Raw genomic sequence first — 22,080 nt, 5'->3', positions numbered from 1 at the left:
TGACTATTTTGCTGAATTGATAAACATAATTTAAAGGACTATATTAAAAGGAAAGCTATTGTACGGTGTTGATATCAATTCTTGTGTAATGAAAGAGATTAAATGAATCCTTGCTAATGCATTATTGGTATGTGAAGAACAAGAAGAAACAAATTACACACATTTCCCCACTTAATTATTGTGCTAGACACATTGTCATATTGTTGACCTATTTGGTCATGCCCAAGTTAATCATGCCTGAACCTTTTCCCAGTGGGAAATAAGCTTCTTCACTTCCTGTCTTGCAAGAATATCAACTAAAACTCAGTCACATATGCCCATAGTCTGATCACTGCAGCCCACCGTAACTGTCGTCTCCAGCAGTGAAACTGCAGTCTGCAGCATGCCCGTGAGAGTCAGTGTCAGAAACTCATCACTTCCTGTGTGCCTTCGTTCAACTCCGTTCAATCACTTACTACATGAAATTATACCAACCTCTCTTTGTAAAAGTGTTCCTCTCCTTTTCCCTTTTTTTTATTTTTTTGTTGTTGTTGTTGTTTGCAAGGGACTCTTTTGTCACACTGAAAGAGAGTTTATGTGCAGTGACAGCCTAATAAGCCAGCAACTTTAGTCGCTTATTAAAGTCAAGCATGTGTCTTTGTTTCATGTTGCTAATGATGTGGAACCGTTGAGGCCCGAGTATATTTCGTCTGGACGGTGTGGGAGCTAATGCTGAGAGCTCATTACTTGGCTCCCCATTGGAATCCTGCAGGCTTCTGCTCATTGAAGAGACTGTGGGGGCTTTGACAGAATTATTATACTGAATATTTTTAGACTCATTAACTATATCACCAAAGCAAAACATCTCTTCCTTAGATGCAAATGGCTGCAGCTACTGTGGCTTTGCTTTAGTTATTGCAGAAAAAAGGATGAACCTTGAAAACAACTTAGGGAAAGGATTTTCATGCCTGAATGTTTGAATTTGTAACTTATATTGGGAATGTGTAAGCCCTTTTTACCACATTTAAGCTAGTCATGTTTAAGTGCCATTTAAAACTGCATGTACTCAGTGTCACGTAGTAAACGGTGCTCAATCTTTTAAATTTAGAAAGTGCCATTGAAGTACACAGCAAAAGAGGAGGTTTCAGAATTACACTTTCTATTCCATTGTAAAAAGATTAAAATGTAAAAAGACCAGGTTAAAGTGATTATAGATGCTTGAGTTAAGCCTTGAAAAGTAAAGAAATTCAGAGTTAGGGCTAAAATTTCTGACTTTCCTTTAACCTAAGTGCTGGAACATAGGTACTGTGCAGTATGAAAAATCACACACTTCTCCAAGCCGTACAATTCCTAACCACAACAGAGTGATTTAAAGATGAAAAATGAGACAAAATTTTTAGCCTAAGTCTGAATTTCCTTGCTATGATGGGTTTAACTTGGTTCTTAATGTTACTTTATTGTAGCTTTTCGAGGTTTAATTGAGACTTAAGATGTACTTGAAGAAAAATATGAATACCTTAAAATTAATTCTTCAGAGCAAAGGACAGAAAATTGCATTTATGGCTCCATTTGTTGGAAAAGTGAAGTTGGCTGTGAACTGTACATTATTTCACCTTCTATAAAATTATAGTTTGATTTACTGACGGAGACCTTCTCTGTATGTTGTGTACAAGCTTACCTTCTATAAATTAAGAGCTTGAGTAATTTCCTAAGTATATGCACATTTAAAAATCGAGATAAGTGTTTTTTCTCATGATGTGTTCAAGCTTTCATTAGGATTTTATTCTCCAAAATTATTGTAGGTGAAAAAAACAACTATTCTGATTCCTAAGAAGAAAGACATTGCTTTTATTTGTGGTTCATTTCCTGCTGTAGCATTCTCTGACAGTGGTGACACCGTCTTTATACATCAGGAAGTTCTTCTTTTTATGACTGCCAGGGACTCTGGAGGGAATACTTTGTATCTGAAACATGTTTCCCTTTGGGATTTCACCATCAGAATAACAGTTCTGATCAGCAGCCCATTAGAAAAATGTTTTTGTTTTGTTTGTTTGTTGTTCTTTGGGGTCTTTTTTTCCCTGAAGCTATGAAAAGTAATAGTTAAAAATTTGACACATGAGAAAGTTACATTGAATTGAAGTTAAATTTTGTGCACATAAGAACTTCACGTTGATCCTCAAGCAGTGATTACTTAACAGGTGTAAGGGGAATTTTCAAGTTAAGCTCTTTAAGTGAAGCCTCAGAGTGGCTGCAATTTTCCTTCTGAGATCTTGCAGTTCCTGTTGTTACCAGTTTGTGGCACAATGCTATTTAATTTTGATAGTTTCGATAGTTGGGCAAAGCTTTGAAATCCCAGAGCCTCAGGCTAGGTACCTAAGCTTTTATATTTAGGCTCATACATAACAGTACCCCAATATTTACTGGGAAAACTGAGTCTTTCCAAAAGACATGATCATAAATATGGGTCCCAGTAAGGAAGCCAACTCTAAAACCAATGGCCACAATTGTCCATTAAGTAAGATACTCTGCCTTTAAGCTGCAGATGACTTTTCAAATTCAAAAGTAAATACTCTGTCAGGAAAATTCTCACCTGCAGAACCGGTTCGCAGTTGTGATTTCAGATGTTTAGCAGTAAAAATAGCCTGAAGTCAACACACCTGTCTAGATACATAGATGATCCACGGGAAATAAAACAGACTTCAGCTGTAGGCATGCAAATGCAGTTGTTTCATTTCCTACATACAGTATTATAATCAGATTAGTAGATGTAATAGTACTATAAACAGATGTTCACTACCAGCTACTGTATTTACAATCTTATATTTATCCAGAATTAAAATCACTGTAAAATCCCACCTTGTTACTTATTTTAGCTATTTTAATGTCTGTGAAGCTGTCCATTTTCAGGTTTGGGGACTAAAGATATTATGGTTTTTGTTTTGTTTTACCTAAAGAATATGTCCTGTAGTGAAAAACCACTGGTAGCAAATAGGCTGAATTAGGAGCTTCTTTAAGTCTTTTGAAGATGTGCAATAACTGTGCAATAAATACTTATTAGCTTATATGATGTAATACACTACTATTTCCTACCTCTCTGGTGGCTGTATTTTAGTGAGCTCTGTATGGGTGTAAACTGGAACATAGGAAGTTCCACGTTAACATCAGGAAGAACTTCTTTACTGTAAGAGTGACAGAGCACTGGAACAGGCTGCCCAGGGGGGTTGTGGAGTCTCCTACACTGGAGATATTCAAGGCCCGCCTGGACAAGTTCCTGTGTGATGTACTGTAGGTTACCCTGCTCTTGCAGGGGGGTTGGACTAGATGATCTTTTTAGGTCCCTTCCAACCCTTGGGATTCTGTGATTCTGTATAACAAATCTTGTGATGTCCAACAACATGCAGCTTTTTAGTTAGCAACATTTGAGTTGTTGTGTAGTCACCAAAAACTGGGTTTCCTAGACTATCACCCAAGTTCGAAGCTTTGTACTTGAATAGGTTTACAGCATATATTTAAAATTCCTGCACTTCTTTGCTATCTATAATATATTAGCTGACTTTCTAGACAGATGTTGTCTTCTGTTGTCTAGGCTCCATACAAGATAAGGGCTTTGTGTTTATCCTGAAATTGTTGCCTTAGATGAGATAGTTTTGGCACTCAAGATGTATTTTTCTTCTTTATTTGCATTTATGGTAGATTTATCTTATGTATATGTTTCAGGTAATAGAAAAAAAAATTATTCTATATAGCACGTATGATTGGCCTTGGAAGGGGACAGGGTCAAGGGGTCTTTACCACTTTTGAATTAAATCTGAAAGATATGTTAAGTGATCTGTCTGGTTTTATGTGTTGGGGTCTTAAAATAAATCCAACTCGTAAAGATTTATTCATATACTCTTTATGGCTTTTCCAAATTCTAGAATAGTATAAAGCCTTCAAATAAGCACTTATTTTCCATTAGACTGGTAAAAAAGAGTTGATGAACCGGTCAACCTAGTCTTTAATTTGAAACAGACTAATTTTGTTATCTAGGATATGGTAACTGTGTCTGTACTGACAGGTAGCTGTACCTGCTATGTGCCGTGCAGTTCTGCTCTTCCAAACTGGGAAGCTTTTGAAGAGCAGTGTTTGTTTCCCCCGTTGCTTGTGAGCATAAATTTTCTTCCAAAAGAAAGCAAGATGAATGTGGCATGTGCCAGTTTTTACTTTCTATTCAGTTTTTTAGGGAAAGAAGAAACTGATTAATATGAGCTATAACTATAGTAATTTCTGCTGTTAGAAGCTGAATTTGTGTCCTCTAAAATAGAAGAGAAACAAACATGCAAGTGGGGAGAAAAAGATCACCAAACCCAGAAAATTCAGTCTCTGACATTTTACACTTTGTATTTTTCAGCATTATCGTGGCAACAAAGACAGACAGCATTGCTTCTCAGGCACTTCCGATAAATTAAAAAATACTAAAAATGTAAAGAAAGGAGGACAAGGATCACTCCTTGGGTTCAAACTCCAAAGGTTTCTTCTTGGTTTGCACAGCACAAAGGCTGACTTTGTCAGTACCACTGGCTTGTCCATACTGCACAGCACTTGGCCATGGATTTCTGTCCTCTACACCTTAGCAGGGACTTTGTGGCCTTAACTGGTGATAATGTTACGTACTATGTTCAGTTTCATTTAATCAAAATCATGTGAATCTACATGAGTAAATTTTTTAAAGACTGTTAAAGTGAAAGCATGTATAGTATGCCATAAGATGTGGCATGATGACATGTAGGGTGTCTGGGGATATAAAGCGTTCTGGGAGCAGTTACTGGAGTGAATCATATGCAGGCTTTGTCTGCAAAAAACCAAATAGGACAGTCTGAAATAAAACCAGAGGTGAACAGTGTTGATTATCAGATGTCCAGTGGTAGGGTAGTGTTTGCTCCATAATTTTCCTTTATTTTGCAATGTTGACACATGCTTGCACTGTGGATAAAACTTCCCTCAGTCCACTATTAATTCAGTTTCGTGTTACTTAAGACATAGTTTTTACTGTCTTTTAGGGAATGTGAGATTAAGACTTTCTAGAATTAGATTGAAAATTGTGGGATGGAGAATGGCAGGACAAGGACAGGCCAACGGTGAAATGTGATTTGGGAAAAAAAAAAAAAAAAAGAAAAAGAGTGGTGGAGGAATATACTGGAGTTATCTTGTAAGTCCATGGAAAACTGGAAGAACCTCTGTCTGTTAAGGCCGCTTTGCTTTCAAAGACTGAGAAGAAACTAGAGATTCCTAAATCTCAGCTGTCATTTGCTCTCAGCAAGATCTACGACAAACTTTGGAGTAATATTTCACCCCCTTTAAGGTCTTTCTCACCTGGAATATTGTTATACTCTGTAGAAATAGTCTCCCCCAGAAATACTCTCTGCTACTGCACATGTTGATCTGTTCACAATGTGAGTCCACCCATTGCTTTGAAAAAGATAGGAAAAAGACTATGAACGACATAAAAAAGGCTGCACCATAACGCATAGTGTCTTAAATTAACTTTGAAAAAACAACTGTAAATCTGGCATTTCCTAACTTCTGAACATTTCTCTTTCCTTTTTATTATCCTTTTAAGGTAATTACATGTGATTATAAAGGCATTAACTAGATTCATTTTTGCATCTTTCATTTATCTAGTAATCAGGAACATAATACTGAATCTATTTGTGTAATCGTGACTGTTAAGAACCTTGGAAATCCAGACAGGTGGAACCTGCCAACTATCTCATGGTTACCAAAGTCACTGGCTCAGGTCATTAATGGTTTAAGTACCTTCTCATTAAAACGGTTTAATCAAAGATGTGTTTTTTCCGTCCTGTTTGTTACTGCAATCAGCTTTTATCTAGGAAAACTGCTATTTGAAAGGGTTTATACAGGCTGCATCTCAACAAAGGCAAAGTTCTTGACAGTGAATATCAATCTGAAGCTTACACGCTAGTAATGACTTCCTTGTTTTCATACATGCTTGAATTTTTCATGAGTTAGGAAAAAATGAATATACCATGGTAATCCTTGCTACGAAGTGAATTTTAAGCAATTTTAAGGTGGAGTCCATTAAATACACATGACTTTGGAAGCAGCATTCAACAGTTTTGTGGGATCTTTTATTGTAATGTTCTCTATTTACTGTATTTGCCTTATAAATATCACATCTGTATAATTAGGGCTGTACTTGGTGCATATACTTTTTGATCATATCAAATCTAAGATCATTTTGTTTAAAAAAACACACTTACCTAACTGATAAAGAAATAACAAATAAGTAAAAATCTGCCAAAATAAAAAATTAGGTGACTCTTTAACATCTTGGGTTCAATAAATTTCTCACTGATAGAAACTAAGTTTTCAGTGCACCCCTGCTTGAAGTTGGAAAGAGATGCCAAATTCCCCATACTAGGCTGGGGTCTGTGATTCCAACATGGTACCTGTCTGAGATCTAAGTAGCCTGACTGTGCCTTTGTGGGCCACTCCCATAATAGAGAATGTGGTCACAGTTCTGTGGTGGGGACACTGATGGCTTCCAGGAGAGCCAGACACTTTGTACCAAGAGGTCCTAAGGTGTTCCCGAAATCTGGGACACACGTCCTAAGGCCTTATGCCACTGGGGCCAAGAATGTCAGTGTTTTAAAAGTCTGCAATTGCAGGGCAGTCAGCCTCGTCAGTATTAATAGGCTCCCTGTTGTGGTGCTAAGGGATGAGGCATGGATCTGTCTGGGCTAAAGCCTGGTCTCCTAGGACTTCCAGTTTCCTTCCTGCAATGTAAAAACAACAGATTCTAGGGGCCATTGCATTTGCTGAGCAAATTTGACTTTAGTTGCTGTAAATTTCACTAGCAATTTGTTGCTTTAGTCTTTTTGCTTTTCTCATAAGTTGAAAATATGGTTGTTGTCTTTGACTGTCTTCACTGTTCACTCCAATGTTTGGCTGTTCCCCTTTTAATGAAAGTGGGGTGCAGAATACAAGACAAGGTGTGGAATACAAGATTCAGACGTAGTTGTTTCCAGCTTTGTCCATGCCCTGGAACAAGAGCTCACCCAGCTCTGATTTGTGAGTGAACATCCTGTTTATTTTCCCATTCAGCAATAGGACAAGTCCCACATGCACATTGGATGTACAAGGACCCTGAATTTCATTGTGCTGGAAACTGCTGCATACACACATGGACAAAAATGTGTTGTGCTTCCATGGGTCCTCCAGATGAGGGGACCAGTGACATTCATGGCCTGCAGGCGAAAAATATGTAGGTGAATATTACAGTTGCTACTTCCAGAAAACAGGAATACCCTTTTTTCCTTTAGAAATGGATGAAGTGGCTGGAAACTTCCTAATGTATCAGGAAATGAAAAGTCATTTAACTTTTATGTTAGATTTTTAAGTGACTAGCAGAATACAATCCTGTGATTAAAGTTTTTATCAGGGACTATACCAGAGACCTTATTTTACTGGTATGTAGAGTGCTGCTTTATAATATATATGATATGGTCATATATATAAAGTACATATTCATCTATATAACATAATGTAATAAATAATTTATAATAGCATTACAATCTAATTGATGGCTGCCAATCTCTGGATGCTGTTGAGAAGGAAAAGTGGGGGAAATAAGATTTGCAGAGAAACATAATTTCTGATGGAAACAACATAATTCAGCCTACTTTATTCCATAGATACTTCGAGTATACTGCCCTATTCAAAGTCCATGTACATACTAGAAAATAAACTATACTTTGAAATTCAGACTGTAAATGCAATAGCTGATTATCTGCTTACTGCCTGAGCTCTCAAAATTTGAAGACGGGAAGATATTGTCGAGTACAGAAGAGCAGATAGAACAATGCAAGTTAAGAAAATGTTTGCTTATTCAATCACTTTAAAGAGTATTTGTTTATGAGCTTTTCCAGCAGTATTCTTTCAATATTTTTGTTTCTTTACGAAATATTGAGGTGGGATTATTGAAAATTGAAATAGAGCTTCACTGTCAAGGTGGAGAATTCTCATTCCTAACTTCTCAGACACATTCTTTCTTATTTCTTGTTCTTGTTCTTAATTTTCTTCTTAATCTGTCTTTCTTTTTTCTTTTCATCTTTCTTCTTCGTAGAGCGGAAAGAAGGATATACAGTGTATCGGTGACTTTGGAAGATCATCCGAACTTCTCCTTTATGTTAGGTCTTAACCTACATTACATTAGCTGAATCTTCATGGCATCTTTGGTATTTCTTATACCTCGAGACATTTGTATGAATAACTTCTAGTACTTACTGAGTGATATAAGTACTGACAATGTGTGACTTCATTTAGCCTTTTCCTTCTGTCACACTGTGCTTCCTACAAAATGTGGCTGAATCCCTAAGCCCTTCTGAGGACAAAGGGTTCTGGCAAGGCCTGAAATTTTTATTCCATTTATTTTGATGGCTATTTAATATAATATGTATTGTTGCAGACTGAATCTAAGTATCTAACTAATTGTAAACTCTATTCTGCGAGCACCAGTTTCTTCCTTCCCTGTAATACTCGTTTTTGCAAAACAGTGCCCACCCTGACTGAAGACAGGCAGATACTGGTGGTGAGATAATACAGTCAGATCCTAACAAGGGCTGCCTGTTTGTGTGCTATGCTCTAAGACTGGAGAATTAAGTTTCTGTTTAGAGGTCTCAGTGAGAATGATACGAAGAATTGTACAAGATAAATGACTGTACTAAGAAGCTGATACGTAGGTGTGGTGGATATGGGAATCTGACTCTGTGTAAGCCTCAAAAGATGCTTATGTTTATTAAGCAAGAAAGGGCATTCTGTCATCTTACATTGACCTCTTGGTTGAGCAAGAAGGAAAACCACTGTCTAGGATAAATACCTACATCAGAACTAGAGTCAAAGTCAGTAAGGGAGTGACTAGGTTGAAGAATTTTCATAAAATTTCCAAAATCTAGTCTCTGGCTCTGCATTAACAAGAATAAAAAACGTTTGGTTAGACTAAGGATGTCAAATTCAAGTTAGTTGATGACTTAAAAACTTTAGTTTATGTCTCAAGGTATCCCTTTTTCCCTTCACAGTGCGACTCCTAACCTGACCTACAGCATACCTTGTAGCCATGTACATTTTGCCTGTCTTCCCCAGCTTGTTGAAGCTAGACCCCCTGCAACTTTCATGTTACCTTCCTAATCCATTAATTCATTTCTTATTGTTTATGAAGAGCATGTGTGCATCTGGCTTTTTCCAAGACACTTTCAGCAGGAATCTCAAGATACTGCTGGTCATGAAGGTGACATCTGCTCTGCAAAATAAAAGAGGGTTAGGGATCGAGTTTGACCTGCTCCATAGTCCTGTGCTCTAGATTTATGGTACTGTTTCCTGTTTTGGCTTGTTCTACGTAGCGCTTTTCAAAAGAAGGCCTAACACAAGCTGAGGAATAACATGCAACAGGGATTGCTTTAAGCAGGGAACATGGATAAGACAGAACCAGCTTCAGTTCCCACAACACAGTACAGTGTTCCACCACTGTCCCAAGAGGTTTTAATATCAAGGGTATGCAACACCTACTCTGTATTTCATCTTCATAGGCAGAAACACAGCCTTCACATTAATTCAGTCATTCAGCTGTTAACCCCTTCTTCCCCTAAAATACCATTTGCATCTTAGGGCAGTGAGGCAGTCACAGAAGACTGAGAAGGGGTATTGTACTGCACAGTGTGGACAAAGCCAGTGTGCCACTTAGCCTTACTGCCATAGAATGGTTCCTAGCTCTGTTTATTTAACGATATGAAAGTAGCCCCAGGGGTTGAGAAACAGTGTGCATCTCTAAGATGCAGTCAGCCATCAGCACAGAGGTAACATCTGGCAAGAAGTTATGCACATCTTAATTGGCCAGCTGTTCTTCTGATTGATTCATTGCCTTCCAGGAAACACACTTACCTCTCTGTGCTCAAGTTGGCCCTGCAGAATATCCAGCCTCTGGGCTGCTTTTGCTGGTCGAGTAGTATACTGTGCAAACCCATTTGGAAGATACTTGTGCAAACCCATGTGGAAGATACTTGTGCAAAGCCTGGCACTGCTCAGCTGAAGGCCACATTATTCCTGAAATGCTTAACTAAAAGTCAAGTTTCTGTCACAGTTAAAGGGATGCTGGTTCAGCATCCAGTTCAGCCGCACATCCAGGAACATGTGCAAACTGCAGAGGTGTCCCTTGTATGACCTAGGCTATTGCCATGTACGGTCACAGTATGCAAAGCCTAGGAATAGGCTGGTGAATAACAGCTCTGGTGAGATCACTGCGAGGTACCAAAGGCCTGGAAACACAAAGGAAACGGCAATACTGTCTGGTCACAACAGGCTGGTTTCTGACCAGAGAGCAAGATGGGCTTGATTTAAGATCCTTGAATACTCAGTCTTGTGTGATTGCCTCACAGTTATACAGGGTAACTGATAAATGTATGTGTCATCTAGAAAAAAATAAAATGTCTTATTTTGAATTTCATTTTATTGTTCTACAGTAATCAGGATATACTTTATATGAATCAGAAACAATGGCTTAACATAAATGTTTATAGTCATAATGTTTGATGTTCCTTAGTCAAGACAGGCAGGATGTTGTCTCCGTACTCTGCTAGAGCTACAACTGAAGTACATTTTGGTAATTAATCTTACTGTATTTCAAAGGTAGCAAAGAAGACATGAATTCAACCTTCACAGAAATGAGATCTATCTTCTTTAACTATTAAATCACTTGGAAAAATATTGTAACTTAACTTATCCATGTTAATGTTGATTAGTTTTATTTTTGAGATTACAAACTCATAAAAAAATTTCTCAACCACACTAAATGCCAAAAGAGCAATGGTGCGCTTTTTGAAAATGTTAACAATTATACTCCAGAAATCCTTTAGGAGGGGACAGAGTATGAGATATGGCATTTTATTGTGCAATTTCATCTCCTCAGAGTAAGCAGTAGAATCTGTAGAAGGAATGATTCGAGATTATGGCTGCTTTAACAGGAGAAATTAATGACAAGGTCAGGAATTTCTTTAGAGCAGTCTTATTTACTTGCAGGGTTTCAACATTTGAGCTCATGCTGTCTGGCATGTTCCTCTAATGGCCTCGTGCAAGTACCAAACAGAAGTTGGGGAAAGTTGTAGGCATCTGCAGATGAGAGCTTTGGGGGTTAAAAAAATAACAAAAAATTAAACCTTTGGTTTGGGGTAAGTGCAATTATCTGCACCTTTGCAAAATATTCCCATTCATTGCTTCAGGCTCCTGGGGATGAAATTGCAGTATTTGATTATCAGTGTTACTAAACGATATAGAGCAAGCCATCTGGATAAGTACAGATATATTTCCCTTGTATAGCAGCAGAAATTAGCAAGTGTAAAAATCGTCGGGGAAAGAATAACATCACACAAATTCTATATCTACTCAGTATCAAACTCTAGGCTACATTTTCAGGAACCTAATAGAAAGCCCACTTTTAATTTTCAGATTGGTATTACAGTAAGTAGCCACAATAAGCAGAAAGATATCCTGATCTTACTCTATTGTCTCCATTTCCTGGTAGCAGCAAAAAATCACAATACCAGTCTTCCATGTTTTTCTGCCTCCATTAACAGATCTTTTTGTTTGCATTCACTGATATTTTTAGTAGAAGATTGTACTCTGATTTTTCAGGCTTTTCTTCAATTGTTTTTCAGTGAATCTTGAAATGCAGTTTTCTGTTTTTAAATTTAATGTTGCTAATCTGCTTACCAAAGCATTAACAACTGGAAAAAGGTCAAAAAACAAGTGCATCTTGTCATGTATACTTGCACATCAGCTGAGATTTGTTTTTTTCATGAGGCTTTTACTCATTTTTAAAGTATATCCAGTCTGTTGACAAAAGAGCTTTATTTAAATGAGCTATGTAATCTTTACCAGCAGTCTGTGGAGCAGATTTGACAATAAAGAAATATCTTATTACCTAGGAGCTTTGTATATCGTACAGGTGTAAGTTGGTAGTTGAGTAGTATAAAAAGATAAATATTAACTGGATTTCGCTAATAAATCTGCCATTCTTACAGCACCAAAATCTGTAGAGTTGTTGTAATTGCCGTTGTTTGAGTTGTAACAATGAATGGAACTGATAAGGCTTATGTAATTTACATAGAATTTAGCATTCACAGTGCACTGTTGAATTAATATGACACACACATCGGATCCTCTGATATAAGATTAGCAACATTTGAAAACAGAGAAAGTGTAGTTTTAGAAGTGACATATTAGTCTCTGTTCAACATGTAATGGTAATTTGCTTGGGTCTGAAAATCGTGATAGCAGTGGCTAGTACTTAACACTTCTTCTGTTAGTTTCATTTTGGTTTGCTGCATTTTGTAATAAACCGGTGTCTCAAGAGGGACTACTGCAGAATTACAAAATAATGTTATGTTGAATCCAGAAGGTCAGGTACAGGAAGGTCAGGTACCAGTTATATCAGCGTCAGTCAAGAGTGGTATTGAAACAGTTATATTAGCTGAATATAAAAGAGTCATGTTTTAATCAAAGACTATTTCAGTGAAATAATCATAGTTTCCTATACTGTCAACACCATAGAGTAACTATAGTATTAGCTGCCTAACATAGCAAGCAGATGCGTAAAACCTTTTGCAGATCTAGCCCTACAGTGATGTCAGAAATATACCCTTCTTCATGGCACACTGATTTCAAGTCTCCCCACTGTCTTCAGTTGAATCTGCCATTGCTAATCAGCTCTAGAAGTTAAAGACTTGAATTGAATGACTTCAGAAATAAAATGAGAGTACAAAATTCCCAGTTATGTCTGGAAAGCTGAGTTGAAATTATTTGATAAACATGCCAGGGGTACAGTGTAGCATAGAATGAATATAATACATTTCTGAAAGGTTACATTCAAGAGAATACTTTGTCTTCCATTATCCTCTGCCTTCTTCACTGCATGAACCTGATTCATGCTCAGTATATGATTGCAGATGTACATAAGCTTTCCAAGTGTTTTTGAGACTTGATGATGTATTATTTTATGATGGTACTTACTATGACTATCTCTTGCTTATTCATGTTCACCTAAGCTGAATTTAGCATATTGTTTACTAAGATTTCTGCCCAAATTCATCTTACATCCTGGATGATATTACATTACAAATGATTTCTCTTTCAGGAGGGAGGAGAGAGATCTTTTATTCTCTGAATAATTCTATAAGTTTTGTTTTAATGCTGGGGTCCAGTCTCACGTCTGTGCCTGGTAAAATCTTGGAGCACATTCTCCTGGACAACATGCTAAGGCACATGAAAAACAACAAGGTGCTTGGTGACAGCCAGCATGGCTTCACTAAGGGGAAATCCTGCCTGACCAGTTTGGTGGCCTTCTATGATGGGGCTATGGAACTGATGGACAGGGGTAGAGCAGTTGATGTCATCTACCTGGACTTGTGCAAAGCGTTTGACACTGTCCCACATGACATCCTTCTCTCTAAATTGGGGATACATCAATTTGATGAAAGAACTGGCTGGATGGCTGCATGCAAAGAGTTGTGGTCAATGGCTCAATGTCCGGCTGGAGACCAGTAATGAGTGGTGTCCCTCAGGGATCGGTGTTGGGACCGGTCTTGTTTAACATCTTCATCGCTGACATGGACAGTGGGATTGAGTGCGCCCTCAGCAAGTTTGCCGATGACACCAAGCTGTGTGGTCCGGTTGATATGCTGGAGGGAAGGGATGCCACCCAGAGGGACCTTGACACGCTTGTGAGGTGGGCTGATGCCAACCTTATGAAGTTCAACCACGACAAGTGCAAGGTCCTACACGTGGGTTGGAGCAATCCCAGGCACAGCTACAGACTGGGCAAAGCAGATATTCAGAGCGGCCCTGCAGAGAAGGACTTGGGGGTGCTGGTCGATGAGAAAATGAGCATGAGCCGGCTGCAGTGTGCGCTCGCAGCCCAGAAAGCCAACCGCATCCTGGGCTGCATCAAAAGGAGCGTGACCAGCAGGTCGAAGGAGGTGATCCTGTCCCTCTGCTCTGCTCTTGTGAGACCTCACCTGGAGTATTGTGTGCAGTTCTGGTGTCCTCAACATAAAGAGGACATGGAACTGCTGGAACAAGTCCAGAGGAGGGCCACGAGGATGATCAGGGGACTGGAGCACCTCCCGTATGAAGACAGGCTGAGGAAGTTGGGGCTGTTCAGCCTGGAGAAGAGAAGGCTGCGTGGGGACCTAATAGCAGCTTTCCAGTATCTGAAGGGGGCCTATAAGGATGCTGGGGAGGGACTCTTTGTCAAGGGACTGTAGTAACAGGACAAGGGGTAACGGGTTAAAACTTAAACAGGGGAAGTTTAGATTGGATATAGGGAGGAAATTCTTTCCTGTTAGGGTGGTGAGGCACTGGAATCGGTTGCCCAGGGAGGTTGTGAGTGCTCCATCCCTGGCAGTGTTCAAGGCGAGGTTGGATGAAGCCTTGGGTGAGATGGTTTAGTGTGAGGTGTCACTGCCCGTGGCAGGGGGGTTGGAACTAGATGATCTTGAGGTCCTTTCCAACCCTAACTATTCTATGATTCTATGATCCTATGATCTAGTGCTCCATTGCTCTGTGATATGATCACTGCCATCTGCTTTGACATTATTTTGTTTCTGGGTTGCTGTGTCTATTGCTGATGTCTCAATTGGTTATTGTTATTGTTAAATTATTTAGGTTCCTAACATTTCATCAAATATGGTATTGATGGTGGGTTGAGTCTAGTGAGACTTCTTGGAAATGCTCTGCCCATCTGTTTCTCTCATCTGCCTCAGCTATGTATATTTTTCCATTCGTGCTGCTTAGTCCATTTCTTCTTCATTTTAATATCCACAAATGGTTTTAATCACTTGGTAAGTAGCTCTATCTACCTACTGTAGCTGCAATATAATTTTCAGCTGCTAGTTCTGTTCAGTGCCTCAATTTGTATTTCCTTGGATTGTTTTCAGTCTGGAACCACCTTTTCTTCAGAGTAGCTATGTGTCTATGTCTCTGTAATCAGAGAAATTTCCATTCCTTGAGCCATGGGGCTTAGTTTGCTTCCTACTTTCCAGGGTGAAGGAAACTTCAGGAATGAAAAAGACATTTCAGTTAGTACTTGAAGAAAACCTCACTATTTTTTTTCTTTTTTTCCCTGGTAAAATGCTGCACTGGCCATAAATATGCCATTTTTGTGGCCTAGATTGGGATCTCCTCATTTGATATTGCTGTATCCTGGCATAGCTATGTAAACCCTAGATTAGACTATGATGGTTAGAATTACAGCAGTTTTGATTAACAATTGGTTTTCTTAATCACAAGTTGTCATCCTTAACACAGACTTCACAGTTTAATCCAAATATACTGTTCAGTTTTCACAAAGACGTTTTTTCCTTCAGGTTTGCTGAGCACCAGCGGATAGATTTTTATGCTGATACAGAGATGATAGGCATTGTTGTCAGTGACGAATCTCATCCTGGACCAAAATAACAGACATTATAGAGAAAATCAGGTTTCATTTCTGTATTCCTGATCTACTGTATGACAAATCACTTTGGGAAGATGGTTTATGCACAAGGTAGAGTTATATAGAGATAAGCATTCTTACTTGCTCAGCGAGACTGGTACACAAACAGACTGATCAACTGTAGTACCAGTGAGAAGCTCAAGAATGCTTACAAAGGACAGCATTGAAGGAAAAAATTACTACTGGCTATCTGCAGTCAATTGTTTTCCACAGACTAACAGTTCTCATCAGATTATTTCTATGAGAATGTCATATTACATACTAAAATGCTGTCTCTTTTTAAATGTGAGTCCCTGTTGCACACTGCATCTAGTAAAAGAAATGCCAGTGTAATTTTGTAACAGGAGCAGAATATTGTATTTTGCCCAGAATACCTTACCAAAATAAGCAAAATGCTTGGGCTATCTAAACAAATTTAGCCTGAGGCAAACACCTGCCATGCACATTTTTGGATCAAATGTTTAAAATCTGGCAAAATTTACAGAGAGTCTTCTTTAGAGACAAGCAGCATACCAGTTCTGCCTGTAATAAAATCTAATATCATTTATGTAACTCAGAACCTTGCAGTTTTATTTCATCAGACACCTTAGATATAAGTATGTATTCTAAATGCAGAATGCATTTGCATTGTGAATAGTTATCATGTTGGAAAGATAAAATGAAGTTCACAGAGGGTCTGATTCTCTCTTTGCACTCTCAGGTGTAATGAAGGAAGAGGTATAATCAGATCAGTTGAATCTCACTAATTACAAACAGCAGAGGAGAATTAGGCTTGTAATCATAACCCAATATAATGCTAACATGTAGTCACTGGCCAGAACTGGCAATTGAAGCAGTCCAAGTATTGTGCCATTGACCGAGAAAAGCATCATGACTAAGTTCCATGTGGTGTTCACTTTGTATTCTTAATGGGGCCACATGTCATTTAATGTTTAATCAAGTAAACACCCCTAGTTTTGGGTTCATTGTTAAATATGTCTGTAATCTGGATTAGTCTAGTCCTGTGTAGCTAGACTGTGTGATAAAAGATAAGCAGGTGAAGCTTTTGGGTTCCTGTGGACTGCCAGACAACAAAAGTAAAAACTATTCTGGTCTAAATAAGATACAGTTCCTTCTGTATGTGTGGCATTTTCTTTTAATTTGCCCTTTGTTTAATGTATAGAGAATCCGAATATTATAATGGCATTAATTAATGAGGACTTAGAAACAATACTGTTGGAATAATAATTTCGGCTCGGGTAAGCCTCTGCTTTAAATACTATCAATCACATTCTTTTTATTCCAGTTTGATCCCTCAAATAAGAAATTACAGATTGAATATTAGCTTAATTTCAGTCATGTTACTGAAAAATGAAACACAAATTTAATGAAGTATTTTGATTAATCGGAACAAAAACTTAAAAGTGAGAACAGAATAAGGTACCCCAATTCATAAGGTTCATCTCTAGCAAGTTAGCAACAGCAGCTAGTTCACACCTCCTTTTCCAGATTTACACTGATATTATTGATGGTATTAGTACCACATATAAATAAGGAATTAAACAAACATAGAGCCATATGCTCCCCTCTGCTGTGAGGCACAGAGGGGAGTCACAACACAAGTGAAGGAGAATGACAGTGAAGCCCCAAAGCAGAAGAATGGCAAGGGCAACTCCTTGACAGCACCATTCGTTCTCCCCAGCAGCTCACGAAGGTGCCTCTCCAGCAAAGCCACTGGCTCACCATCTCCTTGTTTGTAGGATGAGGATTGAGAGAAGTCACTTGCTGCAAAAATTGTCCCCTCCCAGTAAAAAAGACACCTGACACCTCTTTGAAAGCTGTTGCTCCTCCTTGAAGAATGAATTTTGTTTTGATGCTGCAGAAACCCCTGCAGTCCCTTTAGTGGAAGGTCATTTTGTGGGGACTAACAGTGAACCTGTGTCAGCTTCATCCATGGCAGGTACAAGAATGACATGAACAAAGATCCTGGTGCTTCTTTTCCTCCTGTCCTCTTGAATACCCAAAATCTGGAGCTTGCTTCTGTTTGTGGGTTTTGTTTGTTTTTTTCCTTTGTCATAGGATTATAGAATGGTAGAGGTTGGAAAGGACCTTAAGATCATCTAGTTCCAACCCCCCTTCCATGGGCAGGGATACCTCACAGAACACCATGATGCCCAAGGCCAGGTAGATGACATCAACTGCTCTGCCCCATCCATCAGTTGTGTAGCACCATCACAGAAGGCCATCAAACGCGTCAGGCATGATTTGCCCTTGGTGAAGCTGTGTTGACTGTCACCTACCACCTTGTTTTTCATGTGCCTTAGCATGGTTTTCAGGAGAATCTGCTCCATGATCCTGCCAGGCACAGAGGTGAGACTCACCATTTTCCTTCAGTCCTGCTCTCACAGAAAAGTAAATTGCAAAACCAAAGTGAACTTCATACAAATATTTGGCTACTGTACATATGCTTATATCTTGACCACTGGAAATGCTGTTAACTGCGCTGTCAGCACTTGGCTTGGCGTGTTGATCATACTTAGGCAACAGCTTCTTTCTCGAATAGTGAAAAAAAGCAATAAAAAATGAAGTTAGCAGTAATGTTGTGTATGCTGCTCAAGCATGACATGCATTCTTAAGGCTCTACATGTGATAAAAAAATATATGAGCAAGACGAGGATCTAAGGGAACAGTATTGGTGCCTGGAGGGACAGGGAGATCATGGCAAAACTTATGAAATCTACTTGCTACTTGTGGGCTAGAAGTGTGTTTTAGCTAGGTTACTTGGGATTTTTGTATTTCAAATTGTGCTCTCAGCTAGGGACCTGCATCCAACCCAGGAGACTGCATGACCCCTCCTACATTAGTGGGTCCATTAGTTCATTCTAAGCCTGTAACATTATTTGATCAATTGTAACTTTCTCACAGACATGTATTTCCAGCTGTATGCATAAATGTTATTTATATTGCAACCCATATTGTAAAATTAATAAATATTGGGTTTAGACTCCATTATGCTAGGCACAATAAAATGTAGTCGAAATATGAGATACATTAGATGCAGGGATATTTACAATAGTAACAGCTATCACAGGCTTGTAATTTTGAAATGAGAAATGGTAGTGAAAGTCGTATTGGACACCAGACACTATAAACTGTCATTTTTTCTCAATAAATATACAAACTGTCAATTTATTCTCAATAAATATACAACTCTTCAAATAGCCAAACCTCAAAAGTTTCAAATGTCTTGCTTTTCTCAAAACAAAAGCTTGGGTAGCTTTGAACTGGATAGCCATTGATTCCTTTCACTTAATGTCACCTTTCACTGACAGATCCTTTGAGCTCCCCCAACCACCATTTTCTTCATCATATCAAAATAGATATCTTGCAATTATTTTACCTTTTTACCAAAATTAGAGTTTTGATAATCCAGAAGTAGTTTTCTACTTAATTAATTTTCTTAGGGCTGAAACAAATTGTTCTATCAAAATGTCATAAGTTGTTCCTCGCTAACCTGCATTCTTTTTCAGACTCCAGAATAGTATCAAACAACATGAGATCTGAAAACAGTTGAAATAACAGCAGACCTGCAGAATGAGATAGATTTCAGGGAACAAAATAATTCTTAAAACAGGAAGAAAGGAATAGTGGTACTTAAAAGAGGTTCTCCAAGCTGGAAAACGTATTCTTATTTTGGGTTCAGGTTTTGGCTGTGATACAGATTGATATTTTTATGCTTTCCCATTGAGTTTGTCTACCTTCCCTCATGTTATTTTCAATGTACACTGGCAGGTCTCAAAAAAAATATACATATAAAGATCTGTTTTAATATTTTGCAGCCTCATTTACAAAGATGCGGAGTACTCACAGCTTCCATAGAACCTAATGGGACTTGTGGAAACTCAGTATCTTTGAAAATCAGGCCATTAATTTTGAAAATGTGCATTAATTATTCTCTAGGCTGTAATAGCTCACTTGATACTACTATAATGTACATTCTTTTGAAAAAGTGTATTTTTCACCTGGTACACTGCGCTTGCTCCCAAAGAGCAGTCATATCTTATCATGTAAAAGGTTCTTTATAACTGATCCGATTATTGACCTGTGGCATTGACCTTAATGAAATGTAATATTTCGAAAGGCATGGTATAATCCATTGTATTAATCTGGTTGACAGGCATATTCTTGAAGGCCTCATGCTAACAATAGCTATAGAATTTATCGAAATTATTACTTGATCAAACACAAACCAATGTATTCCCACTAAGCAATGATTTCAGTGGCTTAAATTTCAATTTTCTAAATTAAAACTAGTCCAGAGTATGCTGCAATGATTGCAGAATTTTCCAAACCCCACAGCTGTTTTCAAAGACATTCTGTGTTGGTAGGTTTTCAGACCTCATTAAAACATTTTTCTTTTAGAGCGAGACCTGCAACACCATGTTTATATATTCCAAGTACTTGCATATTAAGGAAAAACTGATAACAGTCTTAACTGCAGATTTTATCAATAATTACTGTTAGCAAATAGCAAAAGCCTATCAGGTAAGCACTCCTGCACTCCCCTTGGAATCATTTTGGTTAGGATCCTTTGCACCAAATGCAGTTCCTAGGATAAGTGTTATCTTTTCTATAAGTCTATATAAAATCCTCTTTTTTTTAAGTAGTGTCACTCTCAGCTGCCGCATTCAGTGCAATTTAGTGCTGTTAGATGCTTTCATGTCATATGGTTATAGCTGGGTAGATTAATAGGAACTTCTATATGGAAATTTCTTTCCTGTTATTGTTCTCCCTGAGCAGTTGATGGCTAAGTTAATTCTCTTTAGTTTTGTCATGCACTAAAGCACACATTGCCAAGCTATGATAAGCTTTACACAGGGAAAAAAAAAGCTCTTGTGTCCATCAAAGTCTTAAACTTGCATTTTAAACTTTGGCCTGACCTGATATGCCATTCAAAAAGCTTCAAAAGATTATTTTTTTAAGAAAGGTTCAATATGTCCCGAGGCTATCGGTTTTGAGTTAAACTGGGTGAAGTAGAAATATTTTACTCATCAGCTTTGCAGTCACAGAGTTTGCCTCAGCTAGAACAAAACTGCTGAGGCATTTAGAGAAAATTAACCCCCCATCCTGGCAGCCAGATGTGACTGGTTTCTGATGAATGCGCATGAGTGGGCTGAAAAACCAAGAGACTGTGAAATTCCTGTCAGGCCCGTACAGCGCAGAATGGGCTATTGACTGCTTTCTATATTTCCCTCCATCATTCTTCTTGAACGCTGCCATTAATTTCCTCTCCTACTCTGACTTGGGAATTTAATTCGGTTTTCCTTGTTTTTTTCTTTTTCCCTTCCTCCCTTTCACCTTCTTGCCTCTTCTCCTTGCCTTGACCCCCCACTGGCATCATTGGCGGTGCTGTCCCAGCTTTGGGCACTGCAGAAGCGGCTGCGCGGGGTGCTGGCAGAACAGCGGAGGCAGCACGGCCTCTCCAACCAGGCTGGGCTGGCGAAGATCCAGGCAGCCTCTCAGGAGAACGCTCAGAAAATATTAGCTGTGCAGGTAGGTGATTGCAGGGAAGTCGGAAAGATCATTCTGATCTAGATTGAAAAGCAAATGATGGGTAGTGTGATGAAGCATTAAAACCATATCCCATCAGAGTTTTATAAATTTTTAACCTCTTTAATAAACTGGAATTGCATGAAGGATGAATTCAGTAAGTTAGCACATATACCATGTGTAGATTGAAAAAAAGGGGGAGATTAGATTTATTTCTCACAAACCTTGGAAAAAATTATTATGAATACATTGGGCATAAATATTAGAAACACAGAGCGGCATTACTATTGCCGCTCAGTTGTTTTAGAGGATATTGTTTTGTCCTGGTTTGTGCAAATATTATTTCCATGGTAAACAATATTGTCATTTTCACTGTATTTGTCTTTGATTTATTTAACAGGAGACTATTTTTTAGAAGACTTGCACCTTCCTAACTCAATAATATGATGAATTTCCCTTATTTGTTAAAAAAGCAACAATGGGGGGTATGAGATTTAAAAATGGTTTCCAACGATGGTGGTTTCTCATTTCATGACTTGTTCCCCAGATACATTTACTATGGAAAATGCCTACCACACTGTATAGTGTGAACGTTCTTTTTCTTTTTTGCCTTGAGCTGTGGTGTCTTATTCATATTTCTGTAAAGCCACTCCTTTCAATCTCTTCCCATAGTTAATGGCCATAACCAGATGGCGTTTGTGAAGGGTTTTTAAAAGGCTTAAGTGAAAAATTTCTTCAGACTTACTCATTGCAAAAGAAGTTATGCTGCTGATGCAGCTGAAGTGCAGCATATTCTCACAGACCTTGTTTTCTGATTTTTAACAGTCAGGCTTCATGGTATGAGTGTGCAAACAATTTTATTACATTTTAATATTATGTAATTACACTTCACAGTTAATATCCAATGCATTAAAATAAAATCTAACTTGAATAAGTTCTAGAATCCCATTAAACAGCATCAGCATCATGATCTGATTTCAGTATCTCACTAAGAGGATTTTAATTTTAAAATTCTTGATTTCCGTATATGT

General features: G+C 38.3%; 1 protein-coding gene across 1 annotated transcript in view; it reads left to right on the top strand.

Moving 5' to 3' along the window:
* The window catches only part of CCDC178 (coiled-coil domain containing 178), a 165,448-nt gene that overhangs the window by 123,581 nt on the left and 19,787 nt on the right, over positions 1–22,080 (top strand). Inside the window, 1 exon segment of the mRNA XM_065669142.1 lies at positions 20,918–21,052. Within this exon segment, the coding sequence (XP_065525214.1) occupies positions 20,918–21,052 (135 nt within the window).

The sequence above is a fragment of the Lathamus discolor genome, chromosome 2, assembly GCF_037157495.1.
Source record: "Lathamus discolor isolate bLatDis1 chromosome 2, bLatDis1.hap1, whole genome shotgun sequence".
NCBI classification, from domain to species: domain Eukaryota; kingdom Metazoa; phylum Chordata; class Aves; order Psittaciformes; family Psittacidae; genus Lathamus; species Lathamus discolor.
This window is presented reverse-complemented; position numbering and strand designations above follow the sequence as displayed.